At 45.6% G+C, this 17,982-nt stretch overlaps 2 protein-coding genes across 3 annotated transcripts in view; both read right to left on the bottom strand.

The window, feature by feature from the left end:
- The window catches only part of LOC143438196 (cilia- and flagella-associated protein 337-like), a 61,230-nt gene extending 53,492 nt beyond the window's left edge, over window positions 1-7,738 (bottom strand). Inside the window, exon 1 of the mRNA XM_076923852.1 lies at window positions 7,693-7,738. The gene's annotated coding sequence lies outside the window, so the exon portion shown is untranslated. The remainder of the gene's footprint in view (window positions 1-7,692) is intronic.
- The window catches only part of LOC143438197 (cilia- and flagella-associated protein 337-like), a 69,094-nt gene continuing 54,915 nt past the window's right edge, over window positions 3,804-17,982 (bottom strand). Inside the window, exons 11-12 of one of the 2 annotated variants that reach the window (XM_076923854.1) lie at window positions 10,303-10,420; window positions 3,804-7,762 (exon numbers count right to left, since the gene is read on the bottom strand). In XM_076923854.1, coding sequence (XP_076779969.1) covers window positions 7,631-7,762; window positions 10,303-10,420 — 250 coding nt within the window. In that variant the 3' untranslated portion in view covers window positions 3,804-7,630. Of the gene's footprint in view, window positions 7,763-9,321; window positions 9,902-10,302; window positions 10,421-17,982 lie in introns of those variants that run through there. The other variant, XM_076923853.1, reaches the window with a different exon arrangement.

Here is a 17,982-nt window from a genome sequence, read left to right on the forward strand (position 1 = left end):
AGGCACATACACATACATACACAGACACACACACAAACACATACACACACACACACACAGAGGCACATACACACATACAGACACATACACACACAGAGGCATACACACACACACGTACACAGAGATGGAAGCAATCAGCAGGCACTGGGAACTACATGGATAGACTTGAATTTGGGGAGATGGGATGCTCTAAGGACAATGATGTGTGAGAAAATTATTTGACATGAGTGTTGCCTCAGTCCTCTGGCTGCTCCTGAGTGTGACACTTCAGAGCACTGTGTGATACAGTTGTAATTATATATTCTAACTAGCCTGAATAAAAGACACATGATCCTGGTGTTTTATTACAAGCTGCAAACCTAGATTGGGCAGGTTTGGAGCTATTCTGACTTACATGCCAGCCACATGTCTCTTGTTTTTTTTTTTTTTGTTTTTTTTTTTTTTTTTGTTTTGTTTTTGTTTTTTTTTTTTTTTGTTTTTTTTTTTTTTTAGAGACAGGGTTTCTCTGTGTAGCTCTGGCTGTCCTGGAACTCACTCTGTAGACTAGGCTGGCCTCGAACTCAGAGATCCGCCTGCCTCTGCCTCCCAAGTGCTGGGATTAAAGGCGTGCGCCACCACCGCCTGGCTTACATGTCTCTTGTTGCATGCCGTTTCTCCTGACCATGGACCATCTCATCTTCCTATCTTTGTGCCCTTTTCTTCTTCCTGGTCTCTCCACTCAATTCTCAAATCCCACCTCTCTCTCTCTACTGCCCAGTCACTGGCTCTAACCTTTTATTAACCAATTAACTTTAAATTGGAGATCGAGGTTTATGTAACATCACTTGGTGTACTCAGGGCAACCAGACCTTGGTGGCCAGTATTTAGCACTTAAATACGTAGCAGTGCCAGACTGGCCCCCAGTAGCACTGTGTGAGACATAGATGTTGTTTGGGTTCTGGCTTCACAGACACACTCACTGACATCTTTTCTGGGTGACTGTTAGATGCCAGGCGCCATTCTAAACCCTTAGGAGCTAACAACGAGCACAACTGTCCAGAGTTCCTGGCATGGAGGGGGAGACGGACTATACATGACACAGACAGCATGTCAGAAGGGGTTAGATCTGTGGATTCAAACAAGGGAAGACCAAGGCAAGGAAGGCTGAGGGTAGGAGGATAGGCAGTTCCCAAACAGGACAACATGGCAGAATAAATATGAGTGAGAAGCCACAGGCAAGGAGAGTTAAGGAAGGTGGAGTGAGCTATGTGGGAATGTGTGGGAATTTTCCTAGAAGAAGGAAGTACAGTTCCCAGTCCTGGTATCAAGAAGGAATTTGAGGATGGAAACAGATCAGTAAGGGCTGGAGGTCAGTCACACACAGCCTTGCAAACTTCACCTTTTATTCTAAGTGACAGGGAGGCTCACCAGGTACACTACTTAGTTTTGGCCAACAAGCTAGAGTCATTCGGAAAGAGGAAAATTCAATTGTGAAAATACCCCAGTAAAACTGGCCCTGTAGGCGTTTTCTTATTGATTGATGTGTGTGTGTGGGTTCAGCCCACGATGGGTGGTGCCACCCCTGGGTAGGTGATACTGGTGGTATAAGAAATCAGGCTAAATAAGCCACTGGAGCAAGTCAGTAAGCAACTTCCTTCCAAGATCTCTGCTTCACTTCCTGCCTCCAGGTTCCTGCCCTGCTTGAGTTCCTGTCCTGACTTCTGCCAACAATGCCCAGTGGTCAGAACATGTAAGGCAAATCAATCCTTCCCTCCACTAGGTACATTTGGTGTTTTATCACAGAAATAGAGAGAAAAATAGCAAATGGGGGGACCTTGGGAGATGCAACACCTCGTTGTACCATCTCTCTCTCTGGTTAGTCTGAATAGAATGTGTGTTGCTAGGGTGTAAGATGGAAGCAGGGAGACGAGCTGTGAGGCTCTTGAAGTGGCTTAGAGAAGTGGAGACAGCAATCCCCAGTGGAAGCAAGAGATGGTTCTGCTAGGAGGTGACCTCATTCCCGGTGCATCAGAGACCCGGTTGATCAGAGTCAACAGGTCAGATATTGACGGCAAGAGAGAAGATTCAAGGCCGACTTTTTGTTTTGTTTTGTTTGACATCTAGAAAAGATGGACTTAGCTGTAACTGAGTTGGGGAAGATGGTGTTGGAGGTATGAAGGAGAAGCTCGGAGTCCGCTTTGGATATAATGATGATGTTACATCATCTATCTGGATCACTAGGGAAGTTAGAAATGCCAGAAGGGGATGAGGGGAGGTATGAGTAGACAGTGTGCTAATGGTACTGTGAGAATCATGGAGGGAAAGGTGCAGAGATGGGAAGAAGATGGCCAAAGGCTGAACTTTGGAGGCCCCAACATCTGGTCAAGGAGATGTGACGGAAGAAACATGGGAGGCAGAGATGGAAAGAGAAGCAGAGGAGGCTGGAATTCTGAAGGCACCAGAGAGATGAACAGGAAGGAGGGCAGAGTGGTCAGATACCTCAAACACAGAGAGGGAGAAGGAGATAGCCACCACTAGTTCATAGAATTAGAAACACGAAGGACATTGGTGAGCCTTCAGTGTGATGGTGGGGATCATGACTGGGTTGAAGGAATGCTGGGTGATCTTGTGCACTGTGCATAGGTTGTCTTTGTATTATTCAAACGTTGGTTTCTGGGTGGGCAGAGAGCTGAGTACTATCTGGACTTCGGTATTGGTATTTTTCTGGATCGACGCATGCCTCAGTGTTTTATAAGCAAACACCTTCCTCACCTTCTGATTGGTTTAATAAAGAGTCGATGGCCAATAGCTGAGGCAGAAAAGGAAAGGCGGGACTTCTGGGTAGAGATAGGCTCTGTAAGAGTCAGTATCTTACTCATCACATTCTAAACACCAGCAGAAAGCTCTTAGAATAACGTTAATCTGGGGCTAATTCTTCCCGGTTGGAAGTCTCCAGAGAGATTTAGCTGTAATTGCAGCAGTTTAGAGCCATGAAAGACTTTTTGTAGCTCCAGCTGACCTTGAACTTGTGATCCTTTTGCCTCAGTATCCACACCTAGCTGGACCAAACAAGGTGTATTTACACCACAGTTTTAGAGACTTGAAGTCTAGGATCAGGTAGCCCACCTATTCAACCTTTGGGTGCTGTCCTGGCTGGGTATTTGTTTGTTTGTTTGTTTTTCAACTTGACATAAGCTCCAATTATCTAGGAAGAAGGAACTTGAACTGAGACAAACACCTCTGTCAGTGGCCTGGAGGCAAGGCTGTGGGACATTTTCTTGATTACTACTTGAGGTGAGAGGAGGGCCCAATGCACTATGGGTGGTGCCATCCTTGGGCAGGTAGTTCTGGGATGTATAAGAGAGGTAGCTGACTATAAGCCTGACGAGCAAGCCAGTGAGCAGGGTTCTGGGTCACTGGCTGGCTGCCTCTAGGATCCTGCTTAAGTTCCTGCCCTGTCATGTGCCCTTTTGTGATGTATCGGACACCGTGAGATGAAATGAACCTTTTTGTCCCCAAGTTGCTTTTGGGCCTGGTGTTTATTGATAGCAATAGAAACCTGGCTAAGACAGGTATATTACAATATGAGGGATGCCATGATGGTAGAAGTGTGTATGTGTAATTCTGTGTGTCTATGTCTCTCTGTGGTGTGTGTGTGTGTGTGTGGAATAGGAGCATGAGAATATAGCAAAAATATAGCTACAGTAAAAGAGGGTAAATTCCCTCTCTCTCTCTCTCTCTCTCTCTCTCTCTCTCTCTCTCTCTCTCTCTCACACACACACACACACACACACCCTACTCTGAAACTAGCCAAGGCTTCAGGAGAACTACATTAATCCCTTCTAAATACGATGTCCCTAATGACTTACTGCCTTCCATCAGATCCCCACTTCATAAAAATCTGCAATCTCTTATTGCTACCACTTTGGAGACCAAGTCCCCAGCACATGAACTTTTGGGAGACACATTTAAATGAAACCTAGACCACATTGTTTATTTAAGTATAGCAAACCGGGGCCCAACATCACAGTTGTATTTGCAGCCGGGTCAAAGCCAGAACTCACTGATCCTTCCTCAGGAACAATTGCTTTTGATCTTCCCAGGCAAGCACCGCACTCCAGGCTGCTGCAGCCTCCAAAGGCCAAGCCTTGGCTTCTTAGAATCCGGACCTGCTAGCATTCTAGAAAAGAAGCTTTCCTAGTTCCAAGAAAAACTAATGAAAGCTCCCAAGAAATCCAACCACTGCACATTTCTCTCTAACATTTTGAGAACTTTAACATCAATAGATCAGAAATCTATAAAGAAAATCTGGGGCATGAGCTATGAATCAGGGAGCCAGAGGAGGCATCCGATGGTTTCTATCAAGAAATCAGCATGAGAGCTGATTCACAGGAGGCTGAGACCCTGCTACAAAAATGTATTGATTTCCCATGATGCTCCAAGGCAAGTCTAACTAGCTTTTAGAGGATACAAAGGGGTGTGTGTGAGACAGAGGGAATGTTTTTCCAAAGGCTCGGGCCAGCTAGGCTGACCTGTGGGTGGCTGATCTGAGTTGCAGCAGAGGGTCTTAAGTATTTTATGCATTACAAATGGGTTGCATGGTGAGCTCACACCAGGCCCTGAGAGTCAGAGGTTTGGCTTTAGAAGAAGTAGAGCCGGGGTTGGGAAAAGCATTCTTCTGAGAATTTCATCTGACCAACTGAGCCATAATCTTGGAGGGTAAGACTCAGGTTACCAGATTTTACAAAGTTCCACAGGTCATCCCATTTGAAACTGGGGACCATTGACAGGTGTCAAATCTTTAAAACATGAAAGGGATCATGACCGGCAACAATGTGAAAAACTAAACATGATTCTGGTGCCATTGAATAATTGCCTGGGGTTTTCCAACATGGTGTCAAGAGCTTTCCAAGGTAACTGTGAAGCATAATGAAGTAACTATGAAGAACCGAGGATGTCTTCAAGGGGGGAGCTAGTACAGCGTCAGTATGTTGCCATGGCAAAAGAATAAATGTCTCCCAGAGTTTAACATGCATGCAAGCCATCACTTGATTTAGCTGCAGACTCATTCCGTAGCTCTGGGGGTGCCTGCACACTAGTCTGCTTTCTTTTCCTGGGACAAACAACTTAAGGAGAGGAAGTTTAATTTTAGCTTAGGTTCAGGGCTTTCAGTAGGCTGCATGGCTTCTAGGCTGAGTGGAAGCAGGATGGTGGTAAACATGGTGGAGCAAAGAGGTTCACCTCACGGCGAGAAAGCAAAAAGAGAGAGGTGGGATGGTGCCAGGGACAAAAATATATCCTTTGAAAGAAAAAATGAGGTTATGACCGCTCCAAGGTGTAGTTGAGAAGGTTTATTGTAGATGTGAGGGCAACCACAGCCAGAGGTTTCTGGAAGGATCCAGACTGAACCTGGACTTGAAAGGAGATAGAAGGAGGGAGAACAAGAGGGAAGAGAAGAAAGGAGAGAGGAGGAAAACAAGAGAGGAACCAGGAGCCAAGAGACCCAAGAGAACCAAGAAAACATGCAGCCAAAATGGCTGGATTATATAACAAAGAGAAGCTGGGGGGAGGGGGGGAGGCTCAGCTTGTAGGAGGGAGAGGTATAAGGTAAGGGACAAGCTGGGAGGAGCTGCCATACTGAGACTCGCCCCAGGTTTCTTGGAGAGCTACCGCCCTTCAAGGGGGTACCCCTGTGACTCACTTCCATCTCCAGGTTCCTGCCTTGATTTACAGACTTGCCTCCCTCCATGATGGACTGTAACCTATAACCTGAAATAAATCCTTCCCCAAGTTGCTTTTTGTCAATTGCAGAGAAAGAAACTGGGATTGAGGGCTGTGGCTGGACGGTAAGAGGAGGTTCGGTCTCTAAGGTCTTGTTCCCCAGTTGGTTCTTGACTTGTCAATAATGAAGGCCGGGGTGGGGGGCTAATTGCTGGACAGAAGTTACAGGTGGGACTTCCAGGTCCCAAGAAGAAAGGGAGACGCAGGGAAAGAAGAAGGGCTTTTTCTGCCATGCTTTGGAGGAAAGAGAATGCTGCAATCATGTAAAGGCCTAAAGGTAGCTAGGGCCTGCGGCCTCCTCTACGGGCAGGGGCCAAGGAGGTTGTTGGGGGCTAGCTGATACAAGCCACTAAGTTTAGGGCAGGAGGAGAAACAGAGATAATCACTGAGAGAACATGCCTTTCCAGGCAGGAGATTCTGTACTCAGCAACTGTGCCTAGCTGGCAAGTTCTAAAATAACAAAGCTGTCTGTGTGTCCTGTATCTGAGCATTCTACGGTCTGGGAAGTGGGCTGCTAACAGGACCCCTCCTGAAGTAAAGGCAAGTAGAGAGAGAAGCTGGGTTGGAGCTGGCAGCAGTAGATCTCAAAGCGAAGCCAGAGCAAAGGGGGTTTGAAAAGGAAGCCAGGCTGGAGGATGGTTGTGATCCATCCTGGAGCTAAACCGGATGAAGCAAAAGGGAGCTGGGAGGGGCTGGCGGCTCAGTCACAGCTCCCGGGATAAGGCGGTAGCCTGTTTTTTAAAACTACACACAAACTGGACTGCGTCACCCACAAGTTCATGTGTTAAGAACGGGTGGAGAAGTATGGGTCATGATGGTTTCCCCCTCATAGACTGAGGCCTTTTCCTTGGGAACACCTTCTCTCGCCCATCTGCGTTTCTGTCATGGGTTGATCTAACTTGGAATCTACTTGGTCTAAGTTCATCTTTCAGACAACATGTGTGCCCAAGGGTTGGCTCTTCATAGATCTTTTAAAAAAAATCTTTCCTTTTAAAAATATTGATTTATTTTATTTTTGTTATGTCCAATGTGTCAACAGAGGACTCCTTCTGAGTAAACAAACACCGGGATTGTAATTGTGTAAACAGAAGCCCACGTCATCATTCCTTAGGAACCTCATAGGCAGGTTCAGATTAAGACCGCTCCTAATCCCCCCCCCCAAAAGTCAACTGTCTTAGGCAAGGGTGTTTAGCTCAGCCTGTATCAGCTCAAAGATGCCCTCCTCCCCTGTCACATTAAATCTGCTCGCCACCATTTTGCTTTCCTCTCTGCTCCCCTGCTCCACCTCCCTGAGGCAGACTTGGAAGTTTGATCCCCCAATAAACCTTTCTTCCTACCCATGAATGAGATGCGAGTTTAGTTTGGTAGTTTCATCGAGACCCCACTTACAATTTTAAATGTATGGGTGTTCCAAGGGCATGTAAGAGCACCAAGTACATACAGTACCTGCAGAGGCCAAGAGAGGGCGTCTGATCTCCTGAAACTAGCATTTCAGACAGATGTGAGCTGCCACATAAGTGTTGCAAACCTCTTAACTGCTGGGCCACCTCTCCAGCTCTGCTTTTTTGAACTCTTAAAAGTTCCCACCTCCTCACTTCATGCAAACACTCCATCACTCCGTATCATAGCTACAGTCCCACACATGTAAAATCATGCAGTGTGTTTGAAGTACTCAGACAGCAGAGCCTGGTATTGTCCTAAATAGATTTTGCTCATATTTTAACTTGATGCATATTGATTAACTTCTCCCTTTCCACCTCTCCTGCAGCCTCGCGGTGTGAGACTTGGGAAGCAAACTACCAGCTAAAGAGGAGGCGGTCCATTTTGAGCGGTGTGGCGAGCCGAGGCATCCTCAACATACGAATGTCTGTCACAGTGCAGAAGCCCAAAAGGTGGGAGACCACGCCCAAAAGCAGGCATAGACAACCGTACCTATCACCAGAGCCGTGGGCTCGTGATTGGAGCTGGAAATGACAGCTTTCACAGAGTCATAGTAATTCAGCTAGAAAGAAAAAAAAAATGAGAAAAATGTAATTACAGAGATCATTCACAAGGTCAAATAACGTTTTATTTTGTTATTTTATTCTTTTTTTTTTCTTTTTTTGGTGGGCACATATGTAGGTGGTTTGGTGGAAAACGTTGTTTCTTCCCTTTACAGGGGTGGGAGCTAATGCCAAAGTAAATACTCCCTGGGCATTCTCTGGTTGGCAGAGCCTGTAGCACCTTCTCCTGCCTAGTTTAGCTCATTCAGAGAAAAGCACACAGTCGGCAGAGAAAACTATTATTTTCTCTGGAAATCATCTCTGTATCAGGAGGGACCCTGAGCATCATCCCAGGAGAGTGAGACTCTTCCTCTCATTTCCTTTTCCCAGTTTTAAAGATTGTCCTGCACCTGGGACAGGTGTGTGGGGACAGGACATTTAAGGAATTGGGGCAGGAGACTGATGGAGCCAGTCTCAGAAGACAGGAACCATATTTAATGGGTTCTGAGTTCTAATCTCAGGTAACCATCCCCAGTGCAAGCCCTTAGCCCTAAGCTGTTAATTGGATCAAACTGTGATCCTGTTAGAAGAGCCACGGTGATCTACAAGATTGATAGATTCCCTTATCATTTGGTCTATATAGACAGGATGCCAACTAAGCTCAGAAGAATTTGCAAGAAAGGCAACATTTGCTTCGGATCCTCAGGGATCCCAGAAGCCAGAGATCCGAAGGGACCGACAGTAAGTTTTCAATGGAAAGAGAGTGTGGAGGCGTGAGAAGCAGAGTGTGGCAAGGCTCAGGAGCTGCTGGCAGGCACCTGTTCATCACAGTCTGCTCAGAAACAAGGTCAGCAACACTCCCTCCACCCCAGCCCCTCTTGGTAGAACATCAGGATGGCAGGGCCTAGAAAACTCTTACTGTATATTTCCTTCCAGGTCCAGGACTTCAGGAGAAAGGCATCAACTCCAGTGCTTGGCGTTTTGGTGTGGACCCTGCCTCCCCCCACCCAGCCCTCTGCAAGGCACTTCCTGTACAGCCCTGGATCTGCTTCTGAGAAGTGCTCTGCCAATCTTCTGGGCCTTGAGGGGCCTCAAAAGAACAGCCAGAGTGTGTTGTCACACAGAAGAACCTGGTGGCAGGGATCTGGGATTGTTACACTCTATGAGAAGTCTGGCTGTGTTTATACTAACTGAAGAAACCGGGTGAGAAAGGCACATGTGTCGTGATATATATATATATATATATATATATATATATATATATATATATATATATATATATATATATCTCACATCTTCCTGGGAAAATCTCTCTTTTATTCTCTCACTATTTCCCAGAATCCTCTCTCTTCCTGCCAGTGTCCCACCTCTTATTTTCTGCCTCAGTTCATTGGCCATCTGCTTTTTTATTGATGGGTGACTCTTATAAGAGATTCTCTCTACATATATGTGTGTGCACACAACACGACACACATGTGAAGATCAGAGGATGACTTGTGGAAGTCAGTTCTCTCTCTTTACTGTGTGGGTCCTGGTTATTGAACTCAGGTCCCCAGGCTTGACAGCAGAGCTTTATTTATTTATTTATTTATTTATTTATTTATTTATTTATTATGGCTGAGCCATTTTGTCAGACCTCAGTAACATTTCTTACCATCTGTAACGGTTAGCATAGGTTTGGCCTCCATTGACTCTGTATTTGAATGCTTGGCCCACAGGGAGTGAGACTGTTAGGAAGCGTGACCTTATTAGAATAGGCGTGGCCTTGTTGGAGGACATGTGTTACTGTGAAGATGGTTTTGAGGCTGCTAGTGTTCAAGCTCTGCCCACTGTAGGAGAGAACGTCTCTCCTGGCTGCCTTCAGGTCAAGATGCAGAACTCTCAGCTCCTTCTCCAGCATCATGTCTGCCTGGATGATGCCATGCTTTCTGCCATGATGATAATGGGCTGAACCTCTGAACCTGTAAGCCAGCCCCAATTGAATGTGTCCTTATAAGAGTTGCCTTGGTCATGGTGTCTCTTCACTGCAATAAAACTCTAAGACACCATTCCTTTCTTGAATAAGCTTCGTAGTTTAGAATCTTATCCGTCTGGCTTAAGCCTGGTGTGTTCAGTGAGCCATGGTGTAAGATTGTCCACCTTCTTGCTTTCCTACATAGCTGAGAAACAAGGGGTTAGGTTCTCGGGACCAGTGGGAAGCTCAGGGACTTAATCTTACAAATCCGACCCCATTATCATCCCAAGTCATTCAGGTCGAGGAAGTTGAATTTCTTTCAGCCCTAATGAGGAAGAGAAAGAGACCTACAATCTTCAAACCCTAGGACACTGGCCAAGGACTGATTCCCACCAGGAAGTGCATTTCACTAAACCAGCTAGTTATTCTTATAGCAGACTATGAATTTTACGTAATATTTGTTTTCAGCTAGGTTTGCAAAGTTGCCTCAGGGGCAGTCGTGGCTTGCTAAGCAGTCTAGACTATTCTTGCCTATGGCTCAGGTGGTGTACCTGGCCAGAGACAGGGCAGCCTGCAAGCGCTAGTCTGCTTCCTGGTTATTTTTACCTGAGAGACGAAGTCTCCGTGCACCTTCCAGCGGACATACTCCACATTCGGAGAGGCCGCGATGCTATGAAGGGTGATGCACGGCATGTCCTCAACTTTCGGCATCTTCTTCCATGTTCTGAGGAGGAGAGTATAAGATTCTTCAAAAGATACGAGCACCCTGCCCTCTTACATCCTGGCTGCAGCCAGGAGCCTTGCCTCTAGGGATCTTTCCCTCAGCGACACCTCCTGCCTTCCTCTCATTCTTATCTGTTCTCCAAGCTCCCAACGCTTTGTCAGTGAGGATCTCTCTGAATGTGCACACCCCTTGAGCTCTTTCTTTTCTAGAGTGCAGTAAAACAAACAAAAACAAACAAACAAACAAACAAACAAAAAACCACTAAGCATGTAACTGCCACAAATGATATACCCCTTGCGTTTTAAAAATGAGATGTTCGTACAACCCAAAGGCAATGTGCTTCTTTTAGAGCCTGTTGAGTTTCTGTAGGGAGCATGAAATAAAACAACAAAAACAAAACAAAACAGGACAACAACAACAAAACAAAGAACCCTAGTGGGTGAGCAGTGTTATTATCCTCTTCTACAGAGGAGGAAACAGAGGCACAAAAGATAAAGGACTTGCCGAAGTGTGTACGTAGGAGCATCAAAATTCCATCTTGGGCAACCTGGATTTCAAGGGTAACATGTTCTGAATGGATTCACAGTTGCACATGATGATGGTCTCATGTTCAACAAACTTCAGAACTGTGATTCAAATACAATCTTCTAGTAAGTGTACCCAAAATGGAGACCACCGAGACTACAGTTCCTACACATTTCCCAGTGATGCCCTGGCTACAGGTTCAAGGCTAAAAGCGTAAGCTTGGGGAACAGGCCTGATTCAAATGCACATCAAACTCTGGAGTGTGTTTGATTAAATGTCTTGAAAGTTATCAAAAGATAGCTTTTCAGCAGGCTAAAACATGGAGTACTTGAGAGGTACTTGTGTTGGTTTGAATAGGTTCGGCCCCCATAGAAGCATGTGTTTGAATGCTTGGCCATAGGGAATGACACTATTAGGAGGAGGTGTGGCCATGCTAGAGGAAGTGTGTCACTGTCGAGGTGGACCTTTGAGTTTTGTATATATGCTCAAGTCTGGCCAGTGTGACACAGTCTCCTTCTGCTGCCTGTTGTCCAAGATGCGGAACTCTCTGCTCTTCCAGCACCATGTCTTTCTGCATGCTGCCATGCTTCCCACCATGATGATAATGGATTGAACCTCTGAAGTTGTAAGCTGTCCCTGATGAAATGTTTTCCTTTGTAGGGGTTGTTGTGATCATGGTGTCTCTTCATAACAATGAAACCCTAACTAAGACAGTAGTCAAAACTTTTAACTGCCATGTATGTGAATTATTAAAATATCCAAGGGAATTATTAAAATATCCAATTATTAAAATATCCAAGGGAAAAATTCATGATATTCTTAATAAAATAGAAAGCTTACTGCAGATTGAATATTCCTATAAGCTTCCAGAATCTAAAATGTCCCCCAAATTCAAAAGGCTACAAGTGGCAAATCCCACACTTGACCCCACAAGACACTTGTAGCAGAACAATGGCAATCCATACAATCTCCTTAAGGTGTGTGGAGAATGTGATCAAAATATATTGGGTGATGTTCTCAAAAAATTAATAAAATATTTTAAAACAATCTGTTCTGAGTTTAACGGGACTAGGCAGCATATTGCAACTTCTCTCGGGGTTAAAAAAAAAAATGTCCCAAACCTCAAACTCTCCATGGACAACTGTTAGAGATTGGGCCTAATGCTTTGATTCAATTGGGAATCTGCATGTCCGGTCCTTGTCCCCAGTTGGTTTTTGATTGATCAAAAAAGATGCCAATGGCTATGGCTGGGTATGGGGCGGGACCCTTAGAGGTCTAGGGTAAGGACTAGGACACAGAGGGGAGAAGATGAAGAATCCCCAGGATGTGGTAGGAGATGGAAAAGGAGAGCTGCAGGAGAGAGAGCCAGTGAGCCATGTAAAAAATTCAGGTAAGTGGCCACTGACCACTTCCCAGATTGGGCCTGGGGAAGCAGGGGAAGGTTTTGTAGTGCCCAGCCTTTGTGCTAGCTAAGGCATTTAAAAAATAAGCTAGTGTGTGTGTGTGTGTGTGTGTGTGTGTCTTTCATTGCGGATCCAAAGATAGCTCCTGGGCTGGTGTGCATGCATGATCCACCGGGAGCACAAAGCAATGCAGCACAAACTCAGTGCTACAGACAACACTGGAAAAAGACAAAGGAATTAGAGGTGTCCATACAGAGAGAAAGCATTCAGAGAGAATCCTCCCTGATAAGATGCAGACACAAATCAATCACTTGCAGTTGCACGATACATGTGACAGAGGTTAAGAGGGACGTGGGGTGGGCAACGAAAGCTGAACTGAGAGTGCAGAAGGCTAACTGGAAAGTGTTTCAACAAAAGCAAGCACTTCTCAAGTTTGGTCAATAGGCAAGTAAGACTGTGTTTACCAAAAGCCTTTCTTTTAACTTGATTAAGATAAATAAATAAATAAATAAATAAATAAATAAATAAAGCCCTACCATGGGCAAATGATGAGTCCATATGCTCATAGTTTCTTGTACAGACTTTCAGCCAACTCTTGGTATCAGAGAAGTAAATGTTATACTGTTAGGTTTTGAACATTTAAAGATGCTTACCTAATTAGAAACTAAAACTAGAATCTCTTGAATTCAAGGTCAGATGTGAAATTGGGTGTTAACCACCCACCATCTATCTTTCCTGGTTTCTTCATTCACTCTTTATCCAGTCTTCATTTTCATTGGACTCCATCCATTTTTCATTTGTCTGCTCATCTACCCACCCATCCATCCACCCATCCATCCACCCACCCATCTATCCATCCACCTACCTATCTATCCACCCACTTACCCATCCACCCATCATCCATCTACCCACCCATCCACCCATCCACCCACCTACCTATCCATCCACCTACCCATTTATCCATCCATCCATCCATCCATCCATCCATCCATCCATCTATCCATCCACAGTCTACTGAGATTCATAAATAAAACTTATAATTTCTATGCTATGTGAGTTTTAGTGTAGTGACAGAGAGTGTGAAGAAAACATCCTGGTTCACAGGTATAACACCAGCCAATGAGGTATATCCCAACTACATTGGGAATGTAAGCTGTGCAGGACCAGAAGGCCTCTCTAAGAAAAGATGCCACATGAAGGGCCTGAAAGGGACTCTAAGCAGGCAAAGGACACACCAAGGCAGATACAAAGAACATGCAAAATATGGTGTTTGTCAGAGGGCCACCTGCTTCAGACCATGGTGGGTCACTGGGGTAGACATCATCAAGAAATGCAGAAGAAATTAAACAGGGTCTCCATCCTGGCATGTTTTGTAGGCTACATGAAATGGTCATGAAATATTTTATCTAGAAGAGAGGCACCATCACCCCTTACCATCTCCTCCTCTATTCCTTGACCTTACCATGACAGAGATCTGTCACTAGAGAAGTCATAACACATTATACATAATGACGGACCCACCACAAGGCCTCCATCCATCTTGGCCTCCCAGACCTCTCTTGAAGCTTTGACTCCACTCTTGTAGGTCACCTATCCTGCTACAGCCATTGTAGCCTGACTGCCCTTCCTCAGGCTCTTCAGATATGTCCCACCCAAGGGCCCATTTTTGGCACATCTCTCAGCAAAATCCTCCTCCCCTAGGCCCCCACATGGTGCCTTCCCTTACCTTCCTCCCCTCCTTTGAAGCTATGAACCTCTCAATAAAGCCTATCTCAGCTACCTCACCAAACACTGCACACTTGCCCTTGGGTATCCGTGCACATACATGTGGATACTGAACATTTTAACTCTTTTTATTTTTTTCAGACCATTGATCAGCTTCACAAACATTATATAACTTACTATATTTGTTTTATTTTGCTCCCACTAACCTGTAATTTCTACAAGGGCAGAGATTTCTTGTTTTGTTCCCTGAGGTATTTATTGTAAACACATACAGTAAAGACTGGCCATAGTAGAGACTCAGTTAATATTTGATGAATGAACATAAGATTGGATGTACTTCCCCTATGTGACGGCTATTCCCGGTTGGCTATTCCCGGTTGCCAACTTGATTATATCTGGAATGAACAATGATCCAGAAATGGAGGGCACACCTGTGATCCAGATCTTCAGGCTGGAAGACACATGCTTTTGAACCGGATCTTGAGGCATAGTGGCCATAAAAAGCTTAGGCCCAGGCAAGGTGGCATATGCTTTTAATCCCAGAAGATACAAGCAAGATCTGTGAGTTCAAGGCCAGCCTGAGACAGCAAATTCCGAGAACAGCTTAGATCTAGACACACCTTTAATCTGAGCCACACCTTTTGCTGGAGGCCTACATAAGGACATTGGAAGAAGGAACGCTCACACTTCGATTGCTGCCACTTACTTACCAGCACATCTGTTGGAACCTACTTCTTCAGGATTCCATCTTATACAGAAGACCAGCTGAAACACCCAGCCTCGTGGGACTGAACAATTACTAGATTCTTGGATTTTTCCATTTATAGCTGCCCATTGTTGGGTTAGTTGGACTGCAGCCTGTAAGTCATTCCAAAAATTTCCTTTAATATATGGAGACCGTCCATAAATTCTGTGACTCTATAGAACCCTGACTAAGACACCCTACAAAGCACTCAGATGAAATAAGGGGTCAGGTGTGAGGGTGAGAGAGGCCAGGTAGAAGTTTGTGTCTGTGACACTGAGGACAGGTTAAATGAGAGCAGTGGTCCCTGGGAGACAGCCATAGATTAGGGATGTTCTGGGAGTTAAAATAGCCATAACTTGGTGACCGGTATCAGGACATGAGAAATAAGCAAGCTAGGATGATTCCTCTTCATATAAAACATTAAAAACAAGCAAACAGACAAAAACCAAACCCCAAACCTGTCATGATTGAAATAAGAAATGTGCCCCACAGGCTCATGCTGTATACAAAGGACATGGCGCATATTGGTCCTAGCTGCTGCCACTGTTGTGGAGTCTGTAGAAACTTTGGGTGTGAGGCATGGCTGGAGGAAGCATGTTACCTCCGTGAGGATTCTTGGGGACATATTATTCCTGGCTCCTTTCTGTCATTCATTCTGAACGCTGTCTGCCAGGAAGTGAGGCTCTGTCTCACCACATGCTGCAACCAGGGTGTTCTGCCCAAGAAATGATATGCTATGGGCTGAACCCTCTGAAACAGGAGTGGTCAAAAGACGTTCTTCCCTGAGCCGTTTCTGTCAGGTGGGCTGGGCGCCGTGACGTCTAGCTCACAGAAAACTCCATCTAAGGCAAATGCCAAGTATTTTTATTCATGTTCTATTTTTCCACTGACATCCGGAGAGCATGCACTCTATCCCAGTACATCCCCCAGAAGCCTTCTGGTATCCCCTAAAACTAGGATGCCCTTGGCTAGTCCACTGCAGATAAGAACAGATGCACCGCAGACTAAACCTGGGGCGAAACGCTAGATTTGTAAGTAGCCCCATGAGTCTGGCTTCCCTCCAGCTCTGGAAGACTGTAAATGCTTCTCACGATAAGCGGTGCCCACTTGCTAGAATCCTCCCCGTTCTCATGGCTCCCAGATGGTTCCCAGCTGCCCAGGGCTATTTCTTGCGTTCCTACCCTTTGATCAGTTCGTTTGCTATTCTTTTTGATTGCTTACGTCTATCCCCTCCTCCCTCTCCCACCCACAATTCTAAGCACAGTGCGAGAGGACCTATTTTCTAAGAAAATTCTGAAGATTCTTTTTGGGGAATTGCCCCCTTCCTTTCCTGTAATGTTTGGATCATAAGGATAGCCAGCTGCAGAGCTACAGAGAACTCCCAGCCCTCATGACTCAGCAGATGGGCAGCTGTCAGAAGGCAGGTTGGGAACACCCTACGTCATAGAGGTCAAAATGGACTATTTCCTGAAACAGCTTTCTTGAATTTTCTCTGCTCCTTTTTCTTCAAAAATCCTGACAAAAGAAACGCTTAACTGCTTGCTTCTACATGGGTCAGCCGGAGCGGCGGGACACTGGGTCTTGTGATCTCATCTGAGTTCCTTTCTGTTCCCCACCGCTACATGCTGAAGTACTGTACTGTAATCCTGGTTGTTCACGATAAAAGGAGTGCATTGATTTTCTAGATCCTAGCTGGAAGATTGTCAGATGTCAACTGTCTGTGTTTGTATCTGAGCGTGTCAGACCAGGGAGTGTCCATCTGTGTCTGCCTGAGTTTGAGGAGAGTGTATCTAGGAAGCCTCCAGTGGTTTCAGCAAATTCTGCCTGAGGTGGGGCACTATCCTGGATACCAGCATCCTGCCTGTGCCTAAATGCACAAGGCTGTGTGTAGGAGACTATACTTACAGGAAATACCCTGTCTGTCTGTCTGTCTGTCTGTCTGTCTCTCTTACTATCTCTCTCTCTCTCTCTCTCTCTCTCTCTCTCTCTCTCTCTCTCTCTGTCTCTCTCTGTCTCTCTGTCTCTCTCTCTCTCTCTCTCCCTTTCTCTCTCATATGAAGAATCAGTATGAGTGACTGTGTGCGCACAGGTGTATGCTTGGGTTTTAGGCACCATAAGTTTTTTTCCCCCGGGGGAATTGCATTGTAATTATGGCGCATACTGTGTGAGGGTCAGGAACCCTTATGGGGTGTTTGAAAAGGCAGTGTCTGCTCCATAGGCCATGCTTGTAGAGTGAAACTAGAAGCTTCATTTGGACATGTGACGAAGGTGACCTGTGGGGAATGTGTTAGAGATGTCCCCCACTGCACTGGGGATGTGTTTTGAGCTTCGCTTTTTTTTTTTTTCCAGGGGTGGGGCTTAGGGGTATGCGTTAAAGTCTCTGGTGTGGATTCCATTGGAGTACCTTGAGGGCTTCTGTGTGATATATGGGATCTTTTGAGATGATTGTGGGACATCTGTACTGTCCGGGCTCACAGTGCTGGGTCCTTGGAGGCTCTGTAGAACTCTCTGTGATTCGGGAGGGGAGGAATCTGCCCATATCTCTCATTGGTTCTGTGCTGTTCTCTCTCTCTCTCTCTGGAGCTTCAGGCCACTGGTAAATATCAGCAAAAGTCTCTGGTGAAATTAACAGCCTTCACCTGATAGTCTGATGCAAAGATGACTCCCTCTCATAGGCTGTGAAGAGAGGTGGTGTTGACTGTGTGTATGTGTGTGTGTGTGTGTGTGTGTGTACACTTCTGTCATGTAATGGTTATACCCATCCCTAGGTCACTTACTAACACCCCTCTGATACCTCAGCCCACAAACACATACTCACCTCCAGTGTTGTTCTGGTGGACGCTGAGGAGGTAGTATATCAAGTGACCTCCCTACCTGCCAATCTGCAGGACACTGGAAGTGTGGGCACAGGGACAGACCTGCATTTCTGTCCACTGTTTCTAGAGGAAGTTTGGAAATCAGATGCTCCATAGAGAACATCAAACAAGGACACTTCCATTCAGAAGAATCCCAGGTCTCCTCACAGAGAGGCCATGTTAGGCCACAGTTATTTCCACTGCCTCTGTAGCCTATGCTCAGGAGGAATGATCACATCCCACCAGCATGCCCAGGGCGCAGGGAGACTGGCATCTTCTCCCAGTCTCACTGTGAGGAACCTGAGCTGA

The sequence above is a fragment of the Arvicanthis niloticus genome, chromosome 24, assembly GCF_011762505.2.
Source record: "Arvicanthis niloticus isolate mArvNil1 chromosome 24, mArvNil1.pat.X, whole genome shotgun sequence".
In the NCBI taxonomy this organism is placed as follows: Eukaryota; Metazoa; Chordata; class Mammalia; order Rodentia; family Muridae; genus Arvicanthis; species Arvicanthis niloticus.